Source organism: Hypanus sabinus, chromosome 11 (genome assembly GCF_030144855.1).
Source record: "Hypanus sabinus isolate sHypSab1 chromosome 11, sHypSab1.hap1, whole genome shotgun sequence".
NCBI lineage: Eukaryota > Metazoa > Chordata > Chondrichthyes > Myliobatiformes > Dasyatidae > Hypanus > Hypanus sabinus.
Window position 1 is genome coordinate 33406594 of NC_082716.1, and position 24722 is coordinate 33431315.

The 24722-nt window shown below is 39.9% G+C and overlaps 1 protein-coding gene across 2 annotated transcripts; it reads left to right on the plus strand.

Moving 5' to 3' along the window:
* Positions 1-17: 17 nt before the first annotated feature.
* Positions 18-10373, plus strand: dph2 (diphthamide biosynthesis 2). Of its 2 annotated transcripts, none has more exons than XM_059984095.1 (7): positions 18-65; positions 1335-1497; positions 1751-1863; positions 2013-2233; positions 4211-4915; positions 7390-7572; positions 8500-10373. In XM_059984095.1, exons 2-7 carry the CDS (start codon positions 1345-1347, stop codon positions 8622-8624), a joined length of 1500 nt encoding a protein of 499 aa, XP_059840078.1. In that variant the 5' UTR covers positions 18-65; positions 1335-1344; the 3' UTR covers positions 8625-10373. The 2 variants fall into 2 exon arrangements, with proteins under 2 accessions (XP_059840078.1, XP_059840077.1); XM_059984094.1 differs by lacking the exon at positions 18-65 and adding an exon at positions 155-378.
* The last annotated feature ends 14349 nt before the right edge of the window (positions 10374-24722 follow it).

Genomic DNA, 24722 nt, shown 5'->3' on the forward strand with positions numbered 1-24722 from the left:
CTTCCGTCAGGAGCGAATACGGATTGGTGGAGATTTTCGTCGGGCGGATGGCATCGTGGAGAAGGGTAAGTGAGGTGGTGGTGGTGGAGTAGGGTTGAGGGGCTGCCTTTTGTGGAGTGAAGTGTTGCTGGAGCTGCTCAGCGTGGAGTCATCAACTTGGCGAACGATGGTCCTTGCTCTGCTCTTCCAGCACAGTGAGATAGATGGCCCCCGGGGGAATGTTGCTGCCTCCATGACCCTGCTGAGGGTTGCATTGAAGCTTGGCACAGCCAGTGCAGAGGCACTGTGAGGAAGATCCACAGTCTATAGGCTCCCTCTGCACACTTGGGGGAGGAAAGAAGTTGCCGTTGACACATTGAAATGGCGTTTAACTCCGAGGTGGGGGACTACATGTAATAGAATTTGGGATAGTGTGGAAAGTACTCTGTTCAGAATGTATGAGTGTCTCTGGGATATGGTCTCAATTATGAATAGTTGGTGGAGTGGACCCCAGCTCACCCTGTGAATGGCACTCTGTGACGTCTTGCAGGCTCTATAGCGGAGCTTGGGGTTGGGTAGTTCTTGGTTATCTTGGAGCAGCAATTCTAAGATTGTATAGAACATGCTGGATTAGATAATGGTATGGTTGGTGAAGAGACAGAATGAGTTTACATTTCAGGTCAGTGACCAACCCTTGAGGTGCTGACAAGCTCTAATGAAAGACCGTAGACATGAAGTGGAGATGCAAGAATGTTCAGATGCTAGTCTCTGGAACACAGACAATCTGCTGGAGGAACTGGGTGGGTTGAGCTACCTCTGTGGGGAGGGGGTGTTAAGGAATTGTTGATTTCCCCTACCTCATCCCACACATCCCCCATGCGTGCTCGACTGGTGGAGTTTCTGCAGCAGGTTATTACATTGATATGAAGTGTTAGCCGTATTCCTTGACAGTTGTTGCCAGACCTACTGAGTGCTTCTAACTTCTACATCTTAATTGCTGTTAATGATGTTGCAGCACACATCTCATACATACAACTGGGTATGAATTCAGCTTCAGTTTTTAAGGGGCAGTCTATGATGAATAAAAATTAAATTTTATTAATGATAGTTTATGGCTGCATTTATATACCTGCCACAATGCTTGCAGAGTAATTTGGTTAAGCAATCAGTCTGGGAAATTTGCAGTGCTTGTGCGTGTTGTCCTATCACGAGCAGCTAAAGGAATTAAATCTCTGTTTAGTGTTTTGGAGAATATGGGGGGGGGGGGTTTCAACTAGTGGGCTATAAATACATGTTTTGAACAGCAATTAGAAACAAAAACTTTGAATGCTGTTGTAATATTTTTGTGATTCTAGTTGGATCAACATGACAACAACATTCAGTGATGATGGTTCGAAGGCAATTGAGCAGATCACAGATGTTCTCGAAACAGGCAACAGAACGGACAGCAGTAAAATAGATCACGTGTATGAGATTGAGAGAACCTGCGACTTCATCACAAATCATGCCTTTAAAAGGGTATGTAGCTCAAGAATAATTTATTAGATTCTTCAAAAATCAGCACATGAGTTTTGTTGAAATAATCTTTAACTCTGTCATATTTGTTGCAGAATTTTTAATTAGGGCTTTTGACCAGTGGTAAAGGAAGGAAGAATAATTTAAATGTATCCAACCCACTTCAGAGGCCTTATAGCCACATAATATTTATTACATTGCAAGCATGCATTCATGTCTGGGAGTATCCTCTGAAATATTTAATCATTCACACTAGGTGGCTGTACAATTTCCTGATGAACTTCTCATTGATGCAGCTGCGGTTGTATCAAAATTGGAGAAAAAGACCAGTGCCAAGATTTTCATATTGGGAGACACATCATATGGCAGGTTTGAATTAATTTGATACAACTTTCACCAATTTGAATGTGGGGAATGTTGATAAGGGCAGTATTTATTGTCTTTTCCTCATTATTCCAATTGTTCTGCAAGTACAGTTTGTATTGACAGAATTACTTGAAATTTTCATATTTATGTAGCTGCTGTGTGGATGAAGTTGCTGCTGAGCATGTTCAGGCTGACAGTATAATACATTATGGAAGAGCATGCCTCAGCCCAACCAGAAGACTCCCAGTAATGTACGTGTTTGGACAAAAATCTATCGATTTGTATCAATGTGCTGCTGCTTTTCGTGCACTCTACCCAGACAAGTTTACGTATGTTATAATGCTGTGTGATGTCATCTACTCATATGCACTTGGTAAGAGTTTGTCTATAGTTACCCTTCTCCTCTTAAGTTCTTTCTCCTAAACTATAACGTTATAAGTAGATACTTTCTTTTGTCAAGGAGCTTACTGACTCTTCAAGGATTTAAAAAAAAGACTCAAAGCTTCATTTTATTATCAAAGAATGTATGCAGAATATATCTCTGAGATTCGTCTTATCCAGGTAGCCATGGAATACAAAAAAACCATGGAAGCTTTCCAAATTTGGTTAATTCCTCTAAGTCTTTCTTACTATTCTCAGTGAATATATTCCCTTATCCTAAGCTGACTTGAAGGGAATTGATAAATGAGAATACACCTGTGTGATTGTTAAACACATTTTTTACAAATAAATGATGTAGAAACTCAAGTTAGCCATTGTTTTAAAAGGATGATTTTTTCATTTTTTTACCCTTATTTCTCAGATATTATAAGATCTAAAGTATTTGACCACTTCATAATCAACACAGTCAATTCTGGTTAATTGGGCCATCGTTTAATTGTGGCAGCCGCTTATTTGGAACAATTTTTTTAAAAAAAACAAAAACTAATGTGAAAGTTGCCAATACTCCATTGCTTTATTTGGGACACCTTGCTACTTAATTTGAATAGGAAATGTGCCAGACAGATCCTAACTAATGTCAGAAGTGTGCACTTGTGTGATTGTTAGATGCTACGCTGTGCATAAAATGAACAGTCTTAAAACAGTGATTTTTGTCACTGACTGTTGGTGAGAAATAAACAGACAATTCTGAACTGTTTTGCTCACAGCAGTTTCAAGGATTCCGGCTTGAAGAAGCCAGAATTGGCTGGGACTGGAAATGAAATGATTTTACTACGCAACAAGTTAGGAACTATGAAGAATCTGAAGGTATCAACAATCATCTTGAATGTTACAATGGAAGCAAAGATTTGGAGGATGCAATCATCGGTAGCATTGTGTGAAGGCAGTCCATCATCTGCACTAGGTGTCTGTACTGATTTTGTTCATTGTGTATACTGAATGAAATCCTCAGTTGACAACTATTAGGAACTGATGAACAGTTTTATAGTACTGTAGTAGTATTGGTAGTGTTCTAATTTGTTCTGTATTTCACTTTATATATAATTTGTTATTCAGTTTGTCTTTTTGTTAATACTTTTTTTAACCACTTCCATGAAACTTCAGCTAATTGGTGCCAAATCTGCTTAATTGGGCCTAAATGTACTGACCCGATGTATCCCAATTAACTGGAATCCACTATACTTCATTTTTTTTTAATATATACCGATCACTTCAAAGATTGTTTTGTACAGTCTGGTAGGGTAATTTTTACCTAAATATAAATGCAATAAAAACTGGCTGTGGTGTAGTTGAATGAGGGTGTGATTCAAAGCAACATTCTCTTCAGGTTACACGTTCAATAACTGTCGATGTACAGGTTTCCCCTGCTATCCAAAAGTAGAGCGTTCCTATGAAACCTTTCGTAAGCTGAAATGGCGTAAAGCGAAAAAGCAATTACCATTAAAATTTGAGCGTTCCCAGACCCAAAAAAATAACCTACCCAATTATACAAAATAGCACATAAGACCTAAAATAACACTTAACATACAGTAAAAGCAGGAATGATATAAATATACAGCCTATATAAACTAGAAATAATGTATGTACAGTGTAGTTTCACTTAACAGAATTGGAAAGATTTAGCCAAAACCAATTTGTAGGAAAAAAAATCGGCACGTACACACATGCGCACACCTGCCCGTGCAAGGCTTCACTGTCATGGTAGTCTTTTTCGGGGTAAACATAAGTTTAAAGCAGGTGCCTTTTTTCGTAAAAGTGAAAATCCTCTTCAGATTTCTTTCAGTTAGCGAAAACAGCTACTAATGTAGGTCTTTCGTAAAGCGGGGGACTCCTGTATAACAGCTTCTGTTTTTTCTGTAATTATTCATTATGCAGTCTTGACTAAGGCACTTGTTTGATCTTTTATTAGATGAACTACAACAGCTGCTCCAACCAGAATATGAAAACCTTGTTGTTTCAGCAGTTTGTGCTTACAGAAATGGAACAACCGATCCCTGTACAACCGATGGCCTTCACAATGAAAGTGATATTGATGTCCAGGGATCTAGCAGCCAGTCATGCCTTCAAGTTATTAATAAGTTTGGGCGCCAATTCACTATTCATGATGGCAGGAGTGTGAATGACTACAATATGTTCTACATTGGACAGGAGAGCCCAACATTGACAAATTTTATGATGACGTGGAATCAATGTTCGTTTTGCTCATTTGATCCTGTGAAAGGAGTTGGGAGACAGGAAAGTGTGAATATTAACAAGGCTTTAATGAAGCGATACTACATGATCGAAAGAGCCAAGGATGCTCAAGTTGTAGGAATTTTAGTCGGGACTCTTGGTGTTGCTGACTATCTCTCCACTATTAATCATCTTAAAAGGATTGTCAAACAATTGGGCAAAAAAAGTTACACCTTTGTAATGGGTAAATTGAATGTTGCTAAATTGGCTAATTTCTTGGAGGTGGACATATATGTGTTAGTAGCTTGTCCAGAAAACTCTCTGTTGGATTCCAGTGAGTTTTATAGACCAGTCATAACCCCATACGAGATGGAGGTTGCTTGCAATCAAGCACGGCAATGGACTGGAGAATACATTACTGACTTCAGGGATCTGCTTCCAGGTTTGTCTATTGTCACATTCTCATGCTTGTATCTGTGATTATAGAAAAGTGTGTATATTTTCTAATAACTTTATAAAATTGGGATGTTGGTATCACTGGTTTGCCAATATTTATTGCTGAGGACTTAAGAAGTCCCCTTTAAGAAGATGATGGTATACGTCATGTGCATGAACCATTGCCGTTCTGCTGGTGAGGGTACTCCATTGTGGAGCTGAGTAGGGAGTTACAGGATTCAGATTAGTGACAATGAAGAAATAGATTTCCAAGTCAAACTAGTGTGTTTCTAAACAGGGGACCTGACAACTGTGTCCTTATATGTCTGTTGCCCATGCCATTTTTGTAGCAGGTGTTGCAGGTTTGAAAGGTGCACGTGAATGAATGGATTCACATTCATCCATTAATGTTAAAATAAAAATGTACCTTTTCCACAATAGCACCCTTGCACGGCCCGGCAGTAAGTTTAGAATACTGGTTTTGGTTTTTCACTTTTTATGTGGTATAGGTAAGAAATTTACTGATGTGTGCATTTCTGATGACCTGAGAACTAATCAGTTAACAGGGTGGCACAGTAGTGAAGTGCATGCCGTAACTTACAGTGCCAGCAATAGCCGATTGGTTTCAATTTCCACCACTGCTTGTGAGGAGTTTGTATGTTTTCCCTATGATCCTGTGGGTTTCCTCCAGGTGCTCTGGTTCCCTCCCACATTCCAAAGATGTATGGTTAGGGTTGGTGAATTGTGGACACGTTATGTTAGTGCCGGAAGCGTGGTGACACCTGCGGGCTCCCCAGCACGATCCTTGATTTGATGCAAATGACACACTTCACTCTATGTTGTTGTTTTTTTAAAACTTTAAAAAAAAAAAATTTTTGCTCAGCATAACAAAACTTTAAATTTCCAAGTACATTTACATTTCTTCCCCTCACAGATATCAGCTATCAGAACACTTCCATCAAAGTATAGATGCCACCACCACATCCTATACAAAAGTCCTTATTAGTATAGCAGACAGGTTTACATCTACATATTGTAGAAAAAGTTGCCATGTTTTATGAAAACTATTTGTTTTTGAGTGTACCACACTTGTTAAACAGTCCAAAGGAATATATTCCATGATTAATTTACGCCAACCAGAAAGACCAGGGGCCTTATCGGATATCCAGCAAAGTAAAATGGTCTTCCTCTCACAAAATGTCAGGATGTTAAAAAGTTTTTTCTTGATGTGCATTAATAATACGACTGCTGAGTAAGCCTAAGAGAAAAGGCACTGATCCAGTTCACGCTCCATCCTTTCCATTTCACCCAAAATATCACTCCAGCATGCCTGAAGTTTGGGAAAAGTCCAAAAACAATGGGTGAAAGTTCCAGTATTTCCTTTACATTTAGAACACATTGGAGAAACCCCCGTCTTAAATTTCAAGAGACGATCTGGAGTCAGATGGGCTGTATGCAGAATTTTGAGTTGCAACACTCTAATGTTTGATGTTTCAATATATGTGACAAATAAAGCTAATCAATCTATGAAATTTCCTCGATTTCTATCAAATAAGTTTCTGTAGATTGAGGAGGGAGGAGAAACTATTTCACATTTTGACTGGAAATATGTTGCACATTCCTTCACTATCACTAGGTCTGAATCTTAGAACTCCCTACACAGTACCACAGCAAAGTTTCTGCACCAGAAGATCTGCAATGGTTCAAGAAGGTCGCACATCACCAGCCACCAGCTTCTCAAGGGTATTTAGCCTTTGGCAGTAAATATTGCTCTCACCAATGATACATATTCTAGTTGCTTATAATTTGAGTCATTTGCAGAATAAACTATAGTCTATTTTCTAACATTATCAGTGAATAGCGTACAATAGTTATCCCTCATGATTTGCCTAATCGTAAATAACTACAAAATGGCCTTTTGGCTCACTGGTTCCATACTGACCATCAATACCCATTTTACACAAATCCCAGTTCATTCCCTCTAAATTTCAAAATAATTCTGCCTCTCGCCTAAACACTATGGACAACTTAGAGTAGTTAATTAACCTACCAACCTGTATGCCTATAAGATGTGGGAGGAGACCAGAGCATGTGGGGGAAGCAGCCTCAGAGAACATACAAACCCTGTACAGACAGCGCTGGATATCAACACAAAACAAACCACTGCAGGACCTCAGCCAGTGGGTTGCTGCAGCTGCTCTACCAGCTGCACGACTGGGTGACTGTTTTTGATTATCAATTTCATGATCACAGCTAGTCATGGTTAAATTGAATTGTCTCAAACTATTAGACACGGGATGTAAAAGCAGTTTCCTGCACCACTCAGCTCCTTGGCTATATTACTAACCCTCCTTGCCTTTTCTTTATTTCTCCACAATATTCCAGACTGAAGTAACGTTACAAACAATACTTTATGTATTTGCTGGGTTTTTAATGGACTGACAACTTTTCATTAAGTGTCACTGACTTCCTGCTTCACAGGTGGCTGCCGTCATGTTCAATTTCCAGACGAGAACTTCAAAAGTCAGGAGACCAATGTCTCACTAATAACTGGAAACCTTCAAGCAATTCATCTGCTAAAGTCGGAGGGGCAAATCAACACATCCAGCACATCTCTGATCCCCAGGAATGAGGCTCTTGCAGTTACTCAGTCACACCCAGCAGGTAATAAAATTTAATATTAATCAGGAAGGGTGATGTTTTTATTATTTTTCTCATTTCTTCCCGCAAGGGTTTATCCATATTTCACATGGTAAAGATGCAGGCAAGCCACTTGTTCTCAGTGCTCTAAGGGAAGCTTGGGTGTGATGGGCCTTGTGGATTTTCTTTTAATTGACATTTAACATATATGCAACAAGTGAAAATGAGGATGAATTATTCATGAAGACAGGCCACTTGGGTGAATTAGAGGAAACTATTATAGTTTTTAAGGTCACGTACTTTAGGCAGACAACAAAAGTGCAGTTACAGTGTATGACTTTTAGTGATGCCACAGATGAGAAAGAAAAGATAAAGATTGTACTTAATTTTATTTTGTGCGATCTTGCAAAGATCTTCTCCTTTGTTAAATTTAACAGAGAAATTTGGATAACCAGAATTTCAGAGAGTTTTATTTACCAGGAATGGTTAAGTCTAAGGGTAACAAACATAGACAATAGTTTCAACAGCACATGAATGGGTCTGTCAGTGTTACTGACATGGCAGGAGTCAGTGTTACTGAGGGCATGTTAAAATGTGAAAAGTGAAAATTGAATAAAGTTCAATATTAGGAAGAGAGATGGATTTGGTAGCTAGGGATCAAAGTTTGCGATGAGCACTAAACACTGTAACTTCTAAAGTTTTCCTAAAATTTAATTGGAAGAAATCTCTGCTCATCTAGTCCAGGATATGGACAAGTCCTGTGACTTCGAGAGAGTGAAGAGATCAAGAGAAGTGTTGAAGAGGTGGAAAATGTTTTTTCATTACCAATGGACATTCTGAAGAAACAATTTGAGTTCTTCCATTAGCCTACTACTTAAGTCTAGATTTGTTTCTTTTTCCTTTTCCTGTATTTCTGCTTTTTGCAAGACTGATATAAAAATTATTTTACAGCTTCATTCTTAGCAACTCGGAGTTGGAAGGGATTGGAGCAAAACCTTGGGGAGACACCTGTGTCCAAAGCAGTAGAAGGACGGAAAGGGATTGCGATTGCCTATGAGGAAGAGGGCACTAGTTGAAGTAACTGCAGCCCTGGATGTTAATATGTATGAAAATGACCTGAAATCCAATTCAAGGAATAGAGAGACTAACAAAGATGGCCCCATTTGAAAGTAAATTGGTCTCTACAACATTTCTTTGGAAGTCTTTAACTTTCAAGATAATGGTGTGTCCCCATACAAAATGATGGGTGATAGTTCTTGAATGTTGGTGAGCAATAACATTTTGAACCAAATTGTGAACTTGAGAAGTTATTTTATGAGTTGTGTAGTTATCTTGTGGGATATATTATGAATCACCTAATCCAAAGGTTCAGTGATGATGAAGCCAAATTGAGAATTCACTGAATGCTGTGAATTGGTTGGATTTGACTAGACTGTTTTATATTATATATTATAGATAACATGGAAAAATATTTGCTGTTCTGTGATTCAAGATTATGATGAAGGATCTTGACCTGAAACATTGACTCTTTGTTCCTCTCCATAAATACTGCTGGAACTGCTGAGTTCCTCCGGATTTTCAGTATCTGCAAAATCTCTTGTGCTTGTAAAATGGTATGTTCATCAAATGACAACAAAAAACAAATGGGTGGAAGCAAAGGTATAACTGTGGAGGCTGACTATGTTAGGTTTCATGATTTCTGGTATGGATCAGGTACTTTCCCATCAATGTCTAGAATTTAGCAATAATGACAACTTGGACTTAGTTGGTGCACTCACTACATAAATTTTAAATTGAGTGCAGAAATTGAACTCTTTGCAAGGATTCAAAGTTTGAAAACTAAGGATGGGGAGGGAATTGGAAGCTGTTCTGTTGGCCTGGAGAAACTAAAAATCTATGGAACAGCCGGATGTAACAAGTCAAGAGCAGTGGATTTGTGTGATCATTCACTTCACCTATGTTTGTTGACCAAGATTAAAGTTAACACTTTGAAGGAATGCAACAATATAGGGAGGGAGTTGTGAACTGGTAGTCCAAGATCATGTGACATCAACTATTGAATGAAAAATGGATAAAGTGGAAATGCACAGGAGATCTGGAAGAAATGGGGTGATGTAGAGATGTGAAGTTAATTATGAGGAATTTTAAAATCAATCGGATGAAACAAATAAAGACAATGAGGGGAAAGAAGGGATTATGGGCAGCATAGCCTTGGGTGGCATGAGATTGAAACTTCCACATTCTATAATCTAAATTTACAGCAAGAATACTGGAGAGAGAGTCGAGAACCAATGGTCACTTATTTCAATGACAGATGAGAGTAAATTGTCACCACTTAATGGCCAGTGGATTTTAAACTGCAGTCAGTGCTCAATCTGACTATTTTGTATGATTCCTCAGTATATGAGAAGTAACCTATGAGCTAATATGATTGAAAAGGTATGTACTTATGAGAGGAGCTAATTTTCCCAATATGGAGTACTTTGTCTTACCAGAGCAGATAGTTGTGTGACAGAGGAAGGTAGTGGAGAAGTAAATCCCATCTAGACTGCCCATTAATGTCTGCATTGTTTTCAATGTCATTACATCATATGGATGTTCAAAAGGAAATATGGTTTTGAAATGTGTGCACCCCATCTTAACTGCTGTCTTATTTTTAACTGTAATGATAAACGGTTATTTGTTTGACCAGAGACATGGTATAGATGTAATTAAATGGTGATAATGTCTCAATTTGAAGCATATGTAATGAAGACTGAATACCTCAGATGCCTTTCACTTTATTTTAATACAGTCTGAAATTATCAATAAAAATAATTTGTTTATTTCTAGGGTTTTTGGTTAGTTATGCTGCAATGTACATTTACTCCTAGCATCTGAACTTTGTCACTTTTTAAGTAGGATGCAGCAGGAAAGTTCATCTCCCATTACTGTACTTGTGAATCTATCCTGTACCAATGTTAATTCTCAAGAAAATTAATTTTCAAATGAAGGGGAAGGCAACTTGGAGCTTTTTTATTCTAATTGATACTCCAATGTACTTGTATTTTTTTTTATTGTTATACTGTGGAAGAACTAATTTTCCAGTGAATCCAGTGACTTTAAAGGGAACATAAAGAAAATACAGATGAGGTTCAGTGGAACACCGGGTTGGGAGCTCTGGTGAGGTCCATATAAACACAGGAACCAGGACCGCAGTGAGCGTGGGATCCAGGCTCCTGGTTGATGGAAATGGTTTTGTAGAACACCTGTTAAACAATAATTCGTTCAAACATGATTTTCTTGTCACAGTACCATTGACTTGAAATGCCCCTCTGTACTTTTTTCTCTATGATATTTACTAATCTAACTACTAATGTTACTTCTTTGCAACTATGTTCAACATTGTTAGAATGACAGTGGATTGCATTAGACCCAGCAGCACAACTGAGAATACCCAAAGTTAGATCTTGGGTGTACAGTTGGCCTACTTTTCCCTGTCACTCCAACCCAGAGTTGTCTGCTCCAAAGTCATTCTCCCTCCAGGTTATCATCCATCCAGAAGGCTGAGGTTTAGTTGGGGTGTGATGAGTGATGAATAAAACAACCAGTTTGGAGCCAAGGGGTGCTTGAAGGTGTCATGGGGAGACTGTGTAACCAGGAGAGGCACACCTGCACCTTTTGTCATGGGGACTACACTTGTACAATTCATCAGAAAAGGCACAGCTTACACCCTTCAGCTCGAGTTATAAAATAACTAAACACACACAAGCAGCAAAACAGGCTCAAGACTCTTCTACACTTGACACAGCACAACTTGGATAGAAGTTTCATGTTTCAGAGCCAAGTGCTTGTTTTAGGCAGCTGAAATACAACAGAAAATCTGGGAAATACTCAGCAGTTCGGGCAGCATCTTTAGGGGGAAGAAGAAGCCAGTGTTTCAGGTTAACGGCCTTTTATTTGAAATGTGAATTCTGATTTGCTGTCTACAGACCCTGGCTAGCCTGCTGCATGTACTAGCATTTTCTGTTTTGCTTTAACTTAGCTGTGTCTGAGCTTGTGTTCCTGACTATAATAGTGATACCAGTTATTTATTTATTATTATTATCATTTCATTTTTTCTTCTTTTTGTGTTTGAACAGTTTGTTGCCTTTTGCACACGTTTAGTTCAACCTGTTTGTGTGGTCTTTCTTTGGTTCCATTATGGTTATTGGATTTGTTGAGTGTCCACAAGAAAATGGATTCCAGGGTTGTATATGGTGGCACACACATATCTTGAACTTTGTATTTGCTTCCACCACCACCCCAGGCAGTGCATGCCAGCCACCCACAACTTGCTGTGTGAAAATACTTGCCCCACACATTTTCATTAAACGTATGCATTAAATATATGTCCTGTGGTATTAGACATTTCAACCCTGATTGTCTATTTTGTCAATATCTTTCATAATCTCATAAACTTCTGTCAGATTTCCCCATAGCCCTCACTGTCCCAGAGTAACCAACCCAAGTCTGTCCAACCTCTCCTTATAGTATGTGACCTCTAATCTAGCTAGCATCATGGTAAACCTCTTCTCACTCTCTCCAAAGCCTCAACATCCTTACTATAATGCGGAAGATTTCTTTACCACCCTATCAACCTATGCGGCCTCTTTCAGAGAACTATGGACTTAAAGTCCAAGAACCCTCTGCAAATCCACACTGTTAAGGGTCTTGCCATTAACTGTGTACTTTGTCTTTATGTTTGATTTCTCAAACTGCAACACCTTACATTTTATGTTATTTTATTTAGATAGAGTGCGGAGTAGGCCCTTTCAGATCTTTGAGCCTTGCTGCCCAACAGTCTCTGATTTAACCCTTGCCTAATCATGGGACAATTTACAACGATCAATTAACCTACCAACCTGTACGTCTTTGGACAGTGGGAGGAGCCCAGAGCGTCTGGAGGAGACCTGCGCAGTCACGGGGAGAATATACAAACTTACAGGTAGCAGTGGTTTACTCCATCTGCCATTTCTCTGTCCATATCTGCAATTGATCCGTATCATGCTTCATTCTTTGCCAGCCTTGTACATTATAATACCACCAATCTTTGTATTGTCTTCAAACATACTAACCCATCCATCTGCATCCTGGTCACACATATACTGTATATTTCAGAATCAGTAGTAAGTCCCAATACAGATCCCTGTGAAACACGACTGGTCACAGACCTCCAGCAAGAATTGTCCCATTGACGACTATCTCCTGTCTTCTATTGGCAAGCCAATTCTGTATCCAAACTGCCAATTTATTATGGATTCCATTCATCTTAATCTTCTGAATGAATCCGTCATGAGGGACCTTATCAAACATCTTACTAAAATCCATATAAGCAACATCCACAGGCCTATTTTCATCAATTGCAACTTGCCTTGTGCCGAATTAGGCCATGGTTTTCAAAATGCTTAAGTCCAATCCCTATGAATCAGCTCCAATAACTTCATTACCACTGGCGTGAGATGCAGCAGTCTATAGTTTACAGGAATACTCCATTTCTCTTCTTGAATAATGGAACAATATTAGCTACTTATTCATATTACAGGACCTCACCCATGGTTAGAGAGGGTGAGAGGATATTGATGAACAATCACGTATCTTGCCTCGCCCAATAACTTGGGAATGTCATCATGCCCTGGGGACTTATGTTCTTTATCTCAAAACACCCAAGCATATTAGCACTTCCACGTATAATTCCCTATTATCCATGTCATTCTCCTTGGTAAATCCTGATGCAAGGTATTCATTTAGGATCACCCTCACATCCTTTGCCTCGAAGCACATGTTCCCTCCTATACCTCGAGTAGTTCTGCCATTCACCAGTTATCCCCTTGCTTTTGATGTATGTTAAGAATATCTTGAGATTCTCTTTAATCCTACTTGCCAAGGACTTTTCATGGCTCCTCCTGGCTTTCCTAATTCCCTTCTTGAATTATTTTCTGGCATTGTTATAATCTTAAAGGGTTCTGCTTAATATAAGCTTTCTAAACCTTACATATGTTTAGTTTTCTTCTTGACTAAATTTGCTATGTTTGCCAAGTTTCCCTTACCCTCCTGTCCTTACTGGAATATTCTTGTCTCTCTCCCCCTCTCTCTCACTGTCTCCCTCTTCCCCTCTCTCTAGCTCCTCCCTCTCTCACTATTCCTCTCACTCTTGCCTATGAGAAGGTTTCAACTTTTACAAAGAAGTTGCCCCTGTTTATATCTTTCAAAGACTCTAATGCCACACAAAACGCTGGAGGAACTCAGCAAGTCAGCGAACATCTATGGAAGGAAATAAACAGATGATGTTTTGGACTGAAACCCTCAAGAGGACTACATCAGATTTTCTGGCATCTGCACAATCTTTGTGTTTATAATTCTTAACCCAATACTTTTCCATTCAATCATGATACCACACTGTATCTCCTTATCTCTTGTGACCCTTAGCCTAGGCACATATCTCAAAGACAGAGACAAGGTCTGCAAAAAGGCATTTTTCACTGACATCTAATCTCAAGAATGTGCATCCAAGGAGATCTTCAAAGCTTTACCACATTCTAAGCTGATACCATTTTTGTGTTACACGCTTTGCATATACCAAGGAGGAATTAAACATGCCTTTTGGAAAACCTACTCCTTACACAAGGAAGTCAATGTTCTTCCCTAAGTGGAACTGTCTGATCACACTTGCCTAGTACAGAATTCTGGTATCCTATCGAGTGTACTTCTGCTGTTCTGTGCTGATCACTGTACTTGCAATATGCTGATTTGTCTGCTGTATACAAGTCATTCTATAAAGGAAACTTTAAAATCATATGCTGCATACGGATGAGGTCTATGTTTGAGGATGGGGTGTTGTGGAGAATCATGGTTTTCTCTAACATAATACTCAGCATCTGTGCATGTATCCAGAAATGTTTTTTTTTTAAGTTTTGTCAATACTTTTCTCACTTAACTTTTGTGAGAACAAAATTTTATTCTGTATTTCAAAATGTTGGGCATTGATTTGTGAATTCTGTGTGGGTCTATTTCTGTAACCCAAATGGCATTAAAGTGGGGGTTACCTGTACATGGGGGCAATAGTCATATAGAATATTCCAAGTTACCTGCCCTGATGTATTCAAGACATTTTGGTCAGTATTTGATGGATATAATTTGTTGATCATGACTCAATATAATTAGTAATCCAAAAAGCAAATACTTTGGTTAAAAACTGACATATATACAGTATACAAGTCTTGCCCGAGTTTGGGAAGATGCCTGAAGCCTTGCAGCAAACCCATCCTGTCAGTCTCTTATTCACATGAATGGGCTGTGCATTAAGTTGGACATTCATAAGTTGGAGGCCTATATACAGTACTCAGATCATGGTGTGATATACACAGAATATATGTCGCTATCTGTTACCCACTGTATCCCATTCTCACTTCCAGCACATATACAGTAAGTGCTTGCGGTATGATACAGAAAATAATCTGCTTTCATAACCAATTTGCTGTTATCCTTTAACATCACTTTCTCTCCAGGATTTGACAGAGACTGAGCTGAAACAACTGGAATTTCAGAACGGGGACACACAGGACTTAACTCGTATCCAACATTTTCTCCTTCCAAAGAGGGAGAGAGCAAAAGATATTTTGTCACGTAATAAAACTCTTCCATTGTTCTATGTTCATGCGTGTGAAGAGACATAACCGTTTCCAATGACTGTTACACATTTTAGATCTGCTTACAGAAAATCTTTGGGGATAGGACAATATTAATTTATGTTCAGCAAACTTTTGCTGCAAATGTAATCCTCCCTTATTGTAATACTTGGACAATAAAACACATTATTATTTAGTTAATATGTAGAAAGCACCTCTCTGAGTCAATGGACCACTCCTAAAACTTGACGACATTGTAAACTGACACTGACGGAGTGTTGTACTCTCAAGTGGCTCTGGATATCAGGAAAGGCCCTTTATCTTCTCAGATGCCAAAGGAATATTCGAGGAATTGTACAGGAGTTCTGCCCAGTGACCTGTTTAATATTTCTCCTGAGTCTAATAAGTATCTAATATTTTCCTGATTTAGGAGAGAAAGAAGCAGAAATGCATTCCATCGCAAGACAATATAAAAGCAAGCTAATACTCTTGCTCAAAACTTCAGAGAGTAACAGAAATCTTAGATCAGGCAATGCCGATAAATTAAAATATGGTTACCGTTTCAGGTCAGTAACTTTTCATTAGGTCCAACTTAGGCACAAAATGAGGGGCTCTACTTTCAATATTTATCACTATTGTTATGACCAATATACGTGACACAATCCTGACCTTAGATACTTGTGTGGAATGTGCATGTTTGTTCTGCGACAACATGGGTTTTCTCAGGGTGCCCTGGTTTTCTCTCACATATCAAAGATGTGCTGGTTAATAGGTTATGGGCTACTGTAAATTGACCCTAGTGAGGAATATTTTTTAATTCATTTCCTCAAATAAAGTTTATTATATATGTCAGGGAACAAAATGAACAAAGGGAAAGTTGAAGGGGAACTTTTAACATCAGGGTAAAAGAGATCTGTTTTGAGTGCTGCCTTTAGATAATCAGAATACTGAAGATGTTCCTTTGATTGCATATTCACAGGTTCTGAGTTGTACACTTCACTATCAGTCGTAAAAAGGAATATCTGTATCTCTCACTGTCTTCTCTTTACTCTTTCTCACTACCTCCATGAAATCTTTTGTTCTCTTAAGACAATAAGACATTCGAACGGAAGTAGGTCATTTAGCCCATTGAATCTTCTCCACCATTTTATCTTGGCTGATCCCAGATCCCACTAAACCTCATACACCTGCCTTCTCACCATAACGTTTGATGCCCTGGCCAATCAGGAAAATTATTCATTTTCATTTTAAATATACCCACAGCCTTGGCCTCCACCACAGTCTATTGCAGAGCATTCCACAGATTCTCTACTCTGGCTAAAAAATACCTCCTTACCTCTGTTCTAAAGGGTCACCCCTCAATTTTGAGACTGTGTCCTCTAGTTCTGGACACCTCTACTAGAGGAAGAATCCTCTCCACATTCACCTATCAAGTATCTTCAACATAGAACCATAGAACATTACAGCACAGAAACAGACCTTTTGGCCCTTCTTGACTGTGCTGAGCCATTTTTCTGCCTAGTCCCACTGACCTGCACCTGGACCATATTCCTCCATACCCAGAAGAGGTCCCAATGATCCTGAAATCTGAAACCCTGCCCCCTACACCAGTTCCTCAGCCATGTGTTCATCCTCTAGAGCATCCTATTCTTACCCTCACTGGCACGTGGCACAGGTAACAATCCTGAGATTACCACCCTTGGGGTCCTGCTTTTTAACTTCCTACCAAACTCTATACTCACCCTTCAGGACCTCCTCACTCTTTCTTCCTAAGTCATTGGTATCGATGTGTACCATGACATCTGGCTGCTTACCCTCCCATTTCATTTAGTAGGTTTCAGTGCGATCTCCCTGTATTCTTGTAAATTCCAGTGAGTACAGGCCCAAAGCTGCCAAAAGCTCCTCATATGTTAGCCCCTTCATTCCCGGAATCATCCTCGTGAACCTCCTCTGTGCTTTCTCCAATGATAACACATCCTTTCTGAGATATAGGACCCAAAACTGTTAACTATAGTCCAAGTGTGGCATGACTAGAGTCTTATAAAGGCTCAGCATTATTTCCTTATTTTTATATTCTATTCTCCTTGAAATAAATGCCAACATTGCATTTGCCTTCTTTACCACAGACTCAACCTGCAAATTAACCTACTGGGGGTCCTGCACGAGGACTCCCAAGTCCCTCTGCACCTCTGATGTTTGAATTTTCTCCCCATTTAGATAATAGTCTGCACTATTGTTCCTTTTACCAAAATGCATCATCATACATTCCAAACACAGCCACTTTTTTTTTTTGGCCATTCTTCCAATTTGTCTTAAGTCCTTCTGCAATCATAGCACTACCTACTCCTCCACGTGTCTTTGTATCATCGCAAACTTTGCCACACAGCCAACAATTCCATTATCTAAATCATTGACAATGTGAAAAGTAGCAGTCCCAATACTGACCCCTGAGGAACACCACTTGTCACTGGCAGCCAATCAGAAAAGATCCCTTTTATTTCCACTTGCTGCTTCCTGCCTGGAGCCATTCCTCTATCCATGCCAGTATCTTTCCTGTAATGCCATAGGATTTTATCTTGTTAAGCAGCCTCATGTGTGGCACCTTATCAAATCCATTCTGAAAATCCAAGTAAATGACATCCACTGCCTGTACTTTGTCCACCCTGCTTGTTATTTCCTCAAAAAACTTAGGCGAGATTTCCCTTTACAGAAACCATGCTGATTTTGACTTATTTTATCATTAGTCTCATCCTTAATAATAGATTACAACATTTTCCCAACCACTGAGGTTAGGCTAACTGGCCTATAATTTCCTTTCTTTTGCTTTCCTCCCTTCTTAAAGAGTGGAGTGATATTTGAAATTTTCCAGTCTTCTGGAACCATGCTAGAATCAAGTGATTCTTGAAAGATCATAACCAATGCATCTGTTATCTCTTCAGCAACCTCTCTCAGGACTCTGAGATGTAGTCCATCTGGCCCAGTTGACTTATCCACCTTAAGACCTTTGAGTTTCACTGGCACATTTTCCTTTGTAATAGCAATGGCACTCACTCCTGCTCCCTCGCACTCACAGACCTCTGGCACACTGCTAGTGTCTTCCACAATAAAGAATGATGCAAAGTGCTTATTTGGTTCATCTGCCATTTCTTTGGCCCCCATTACTACCTCACCAGCATCATTTTCCAGTGGTGCAATATCAGCTTTCACCTCCCTTTACTCTTAATATAACTGAAAAAAGTTTTGGTATCTTCCTTTATATTATTCACTAGTTTGCCATATTTCTTCTTTTCCCCAATTATGCCTTTTTAGGTGCCTTTAATTGGATTTTTAAAACTTCCAAATCATCCAACTTCCCACTCACTTTTGCTACATTATATGCCCTTTCTTTGGCTTTTATGCAGTCTTTAATTTCCCTTGTCAGCCTTGATTGCCTACACCTGCCCTTTGAGTACTTCTATTCAGTGCCTTGTGATCTATTCCCAGAAACTTCAGCCATCTCTGCTCTCCCATCATACCCCCAGTATCCACCTCCAATTTAGCTGGGTAAGCTCCTCTCTCGTGCCTCTGTAATTCCCTTTATTCCATTGCAATACTGATACATGTGAGTTCTGCTCCTCCCTCTCAAATTGCAGTATGAATTCAATCGTATTATCACTGCCTGCTAAGGATTCCTTTACATTAAGCTCCCTAGTAAGATCTGGGTTATTACACAATACCCAATCTAAGATTGCTTTCCCCAAGTAGATTCAAGCACAAGCTGCTCTAAAAATCCATCCTGAAGGATTTCAACAAATTCCCACTCTTGTAATTCGACACCAACCTGATTATCCCAATCCGCTTGCATATAGGTGTCCCCCATTACAATTGTGACATTACCCTTATGACATATCCTTTCCAGCTACCTTTGCAATCTCAACCCCACAAGTGGTTAAGGCTTTGGGCTGGTGACCTGAAGGTCGTTAGTTTGAGCCTCATCTGAGGCAGTGAGTGTGTCCTTGAGCAAGGCACTTAACCATACACTGATCCTGCATGTTTATAGCCCAGTGGCGGTGGTTGGTGCAGTATGGACAAGGCGAGACAACTTGGCTACTATTTGGAGGCCTATATATGATTCCTATAAATTTTTTTTTACCATTGCAGTTTCTATGCTCCAACATAGATTCAACATTCCCTGTCCCTATGTCACCTCTTTCTAAAGATGTAATTCCATTTCTTACCAACAGAGCCACACCACCATGTATGCCTTCCTGCCTGTCCTTTCAATACAAAGTATATCCTTTTGATATTTAGCTTCCAACTATGACTTTCTTTCAGCCACGACTCAGAGATGCCCACAATGTCATATTCTAATTGCGCCACAAGTTCATCCATCTTATTCCGAATGCTACATGCATTTAAATTCAGTCCTGCATTCTTCACCTTTTGAATTCTGCCTCTGTAGTACATTTTAACTGTTTGCGCTGTCTACATTTGTACCCAGTCATTGGCTTGTCCTTCCTTACATTCATGTGACATCCATCATCTACTTGTTAACCTGCTGTCTCATCCTTAGCTCTATCATACTGGTTCCCATCCCCCGGTAAATTTAGTTTAAACCACTCCCAACAACTTTAGCAAACCTACTCACAAGGATATTGGTCCCCCTTGGATTCAAGTGCAACCCGTCCCTTTTGTAAAGGTCCCACCTGCCCCAGAAGAGGTCCCAATTATCTAGAAATCTGAATCCTGCCCCCTGTTCCAATTCTTCAGCCACACATTTATCTGCCACCTCATTCTTTTTCTATCCTTGCTGTACCTTTGAATATAGAATTAAATAAAGCACTTATGGGCACTATAAAGGCTGTGTAATAGCACTATAATACAAACATATTAAAAGAAAATTATACCCTAAGAATAAAACATAACTTGTGAGAACATTTCTTGGAATCAGGTTTCAATACATTTTGGTTGTCACGTTGTTGTGAAGAGCTTCTCTGTGAATTTGTTCTAAAATCTATCATAACATCATTAAGAGAAGAGGAGGAAGAGAGGGAAATATGTGAAGTATTGCTAAACTCAGAATGAACCAAATTGAAATGCTAATGAATCATGTAATAATGCAGCTTGTCTAATTTAGTGTGATGGTCTTTCTAATCATTCAGACACTCTAGTTTCGAAGAAAAACTGAGAGCAAATTATTTGTGGACGTAAAAACTGCTCCAGCCAAATTTCCATGGAAACGTGGTTCCGGATGGAAATCAATAAACTTGTCCAGCAATATCCTATATGCCATTTGTGATACTAAGAAGTCCAATGCACTAGGTATGATGATTGTAAAATAATTGCAACAAAACAATTGCTAATGAGAAAGTTGTTTGCATCTGTGGGGACCTTACTGATGGTTCACCACAGTTGTCATTTATAGGAACGTTTCCAGTTTGTTTTGCTGCAGTAATAAATTAAAGATAATAGTTTTCCTTCAAGCTGGAACTGTTACTTAGCAAATTTAATTTGTTACCTTGTTCATCTGTCACATTTCATAGAGTGATGGATGGCTCTGTTAGCAACGCCTTTGTAGGGGAGCCATTCAAGCTTTTTGTTCTAGGAACAAGGATAGTTTTATCAAACAGGATGTTTACAGAAGATTTTGAAGATGGAAAATCTTTTGAAAGGCTTTCAAAGAGGATAAGTGTAAGGAGAGAATTGTAAAATGTTTCTTCTAAATTAATTTCCTTCATTAAAGATTAGCTTTATTTGTCACATGTACAGAGAAACATCGAAAGATAAAGTAAAATGCATCATTTGCATCAATGACCAACACAGTCTGAGGTTGTGTTGGGGGCAGTCCACAATTTCCTAAACCCGACCTGTATACCTTTGGATTGTGGCAGTATATCAGAGCAACTGAAGTAACCCACACAATCACAGGTGGTAGAGAAGGTGGGGTGGTGCTTAGAACAAAGGGAATTTCCCTCGTAGCATGAGACCAAACCAATTAATGTGGCAATTGGAATCAGCTAATGTTTCTTAGTCTGTGTTGCATGTTTCCAGTTGGAACAGGTCATGTACAGACTAAATAAAAGAGAAAAGCAGAACCAAAATCAAAAATAAATGATAATCAAAAATGGACCCAGAATTGATGAAGAATTAGCAGCTTTGACAAACATCCATTGATGTGTAGTGGAGAGTATATTAACTGGTAATGATAAGCAACAATAAAATTCAAAGTAAAATTCATTATCAGATTACATACATGTCACCACATAGACATAATGTAAAGATTTTTAATGTAAAGATTTTAAATCCTCATGTATTTGAAGGATGTAAGTAATAGTCAAATCATTTCAGTTCAATTCAACTCAATTCAATTCAACATCCAACCCTGAACTTCTTTTTCATTCTTAGCAAATCTATAGAACAGTAACTGTAAACAGGATCAATGGACAACAAACTGTGCAAATCCAAATATAAATAATTGCAAATATAAACAAAACTTCTACCATGATTATTCTAAACACTGGGGCTCCACAAATTTGTACCCTCAACCTTCTACTCTACTCCCTGTGCACTCAAGAATGTGTGGCTAGTTTCTGCTCTAACTCCATCTACAAGTTTGCAGATGATACCACTGTAGTGGGCTGCATCTTAAATAATAATGAGCCAGAGTACAGGAATGAGGTAGACAGCCTAGTAACATGGTGTTATGACAACAATTCCACTGCTCATTATCAGCAAGACCAAAGAGCTGGTCATTGACTTCAGGAAGTGAAGCAGTGCACATGCTCCTGTCTATGTCAATAGTGTTGAAGTTGAGTGTTTCAAATTCCTAGGTGTGGGTATCACCAACAGCCTGTCCTGGTCCAACCATGTTGACGTCACAGTCAAGAAAGTTTGCCAACACCTCTACTTCCTTGCGAGACATTTGGCATGTCCCTGTTGACCTTTAACAATTGTTATCAACACATCAGAGAATGCATCCTATCAGATACAAAGTGGCTTGGTATGGCAACTGTGTTGCATATAACACAAGAAACTGCACAGTTGTGGACACACCACTGCCCACCATGGGAACCAGCCTCCCCTCTATGGATTCTGCCCATTGTTCTTGCTGCCTCAGTAAAGCAGCCCTCTTAATCAAAGATCCCACCTACCTTGGACATTCTCTCTTCTCCCCTATCGCATTGGGCACAAGCAATAAAAGCCTGAAAGCACATACCATCAGGTTCAAGGACAGCTACTACCCCACAGTTATCAAGTCCTTGAGCGGTCCTCTTGTACGATAAGATGGATTCTTGACCTCACAGTCCATATTGATATGATCTTGCAGTTTATCATTTATCTGCACTGCACTTTTTCAGCAGCTTTTAGAGATAGATATAGAGAAAGAGATACTTTACTGATCCCAAAGGAAGTTACAGTATCACAGTAGCATTACAAGTGCACAGATGTAGACACTAGAAAAGAAGTAGAAAGAATAAAAAATAAGTTACCTCCAACAGTCTAACGGGAGGGAGTTGTTGCTTCCCTGGCTGTAGATTGACTTGTTATAGAGCCTAATGGCTGAGGGTAAGGATGATCTCATATAGCACACTTTGTAGCAGTGCAGTTGTCTTCGTCTTTTACTAGAAGTGTTCAGCCAAGGTGTCATGTAGAGGGCGAGAAACATTGTCCAGAATTGCCAGAATTTTCTGTCGGGTCTTTTGTTCTACCACAGCCTCCAGTGTGACCAGTTTGACTCCTGTAACAGAGCCAGCCTTTCTAATCGGTTTATTGAGCCTGTTGGCATCACCCGTGTTGACGCCATTGCCCCAGCACACCCCTGCACAGAAGATTATACTGGTGATGACAGACTGGTAGAAAATGTGAAAGAGAGATCTGCATACTCCAAAGCACCTCAGTTTCCTCAGGAAGTAGAGGCCACACTGGCCCTTCTTGTACACAGCCTCTGTGTTGGTGCTTTGCTCAAGTCTATCACGCAGGTGCTCCCGCTGGTAATCCCCCCTCACCACATCCATGTTCTCACTATTAATAGTAATTAATCCACTATTAACTCACTATTAATAGTAATAGGGTGCAGTGTAGGCTTAGTCTTGCTAAAGTCCATCACCATCTCCTTTGTCTTTCTAATGTTGAGCTATGGATGATTCCACTTGCACCATTTGACAAAGTCCTCCACCAGGGCCCTGTGTTCATCCTCCCGTCCTCTCTTTATACACCCAACTATTGCTGAGTCATCAGAGAATTACTGCAGATGACATGACTCAGTGTTGTAACTAAGGTCTGAGGAATATAGGGTAAACAGGAAGGGACCTGTGGGTCCCAGTGCTGCTTATGGCCATGTCTGGCACACAGCTCTGAAGCTGCACAAACTGTGGTCTGTCAGTCAGGTAGTCCATTATCCAGGATACAATGGAAGTGGCAACCTGCATTGAATGGAGCTTTTCACCCAGCAATGAGGGCTGTATGGTATTGAAGGCATATGAGAAATCAAAAATCATGATTCTCACTGTGCTGCCCTGCTTATCCACATGGGAGTAGGCTCTGTTCAGCAGGTAGATGACAGCTCGACTCCAATGTGCTCCTGGTAGGCAAACTTACAGGGGATTGAGGGTTGATCTGACCAGTGGTTGGAGGGGAGCTAGGACCAGTCTCTCTAGGGTCTTCATGATGTGTAAGGTCAGAGCTACTGGATGATAGTCATTCAAGACTTTTGGTTAGCTGTTCTTGGATATCGGGACCCCTCAAGATGTTTTCCACACAGTTCGGACCCTTTCCAGACTGAGACTCAGATTGAAAATGTGCTCCACACGGCTGCTCAGCACACTCCTTCAGGGCCTTTTGGTTCACACCATCCGGTCCCAATGCTTTTGCCGTGTCTGAGTTTCCCCAGAGCCCTTCTCACCTGCTCAGTAGTGAAGGTTAGTCCATGGTGAATGGGGAGTTGATGGTGGGGACTGGGGGAGGTGAAGGTCAGGATGATAGCAGTTGGCATGTGGAGGTGTGGTTAGTGGGTGCAGGGGAAGGGAAAATGTAGATAGTGGTGTTGTTCATCCATGTGTTGAACTAGAGAGGTGAGGAGGGAGAAGGGGAGGGATTGGTGCTGAGCAAACATTGGGTGCCTCAGTACCTGGACTGGTTTGCTGATGGGGATGAGAACAGGAGGACAATTGACAAACTTATTGAAAAGTTGGGTGAACTCATTAGTCATTTTGGCTGCAATCCAAGGCTCTACAGCCAGGCTGATTAAAGCCACAGATGTTCTTCATGTTTCTCCACACCTTTCATGTGCTACTCTGCTCAAGCTTGATCCCTAGCCCTCTCCTGTATTCCTCTTAAGCCACTTTGATCTTCTCCTTTAGTTCCCTCTACACATGTTTCAATCCCTCCCTGTCTCCTGATCTAAAGACTCTCTTTTTGTGTGGATGACTGTGACCCATGGTTAGTTGTTAGGGAAACAGCAAACAGTCCTTAATGGTATTACAGTGTCCACACAGAAGTTGACGTAACCAGCGATGTAATCAGTAAGTCCGTTAATGTCCTCCCCATGTG

Coding starts and splice junctions, on each gene's coding strand:
- dph2 (XM_059984095.1), top strand. CDS start 1,345: ATGACAACAACATTCAGTGATGATGGTTCGAAGGCAATTGAGCAGATC. Junction 1,498..1,750: donor CAAATCATGCCTTTAAAAGG/GTATGTAGCTCA, acceptor CATTCACACTAG/GTGGCTGTACAATTTCCTGA. Junction 7,573..8,499: donor TACTCAGTCACACCCAGCAG/GTAATAAAATTT, acceptor ATTATTTTACAG/CTTCATTCTTAGCAACTCGG.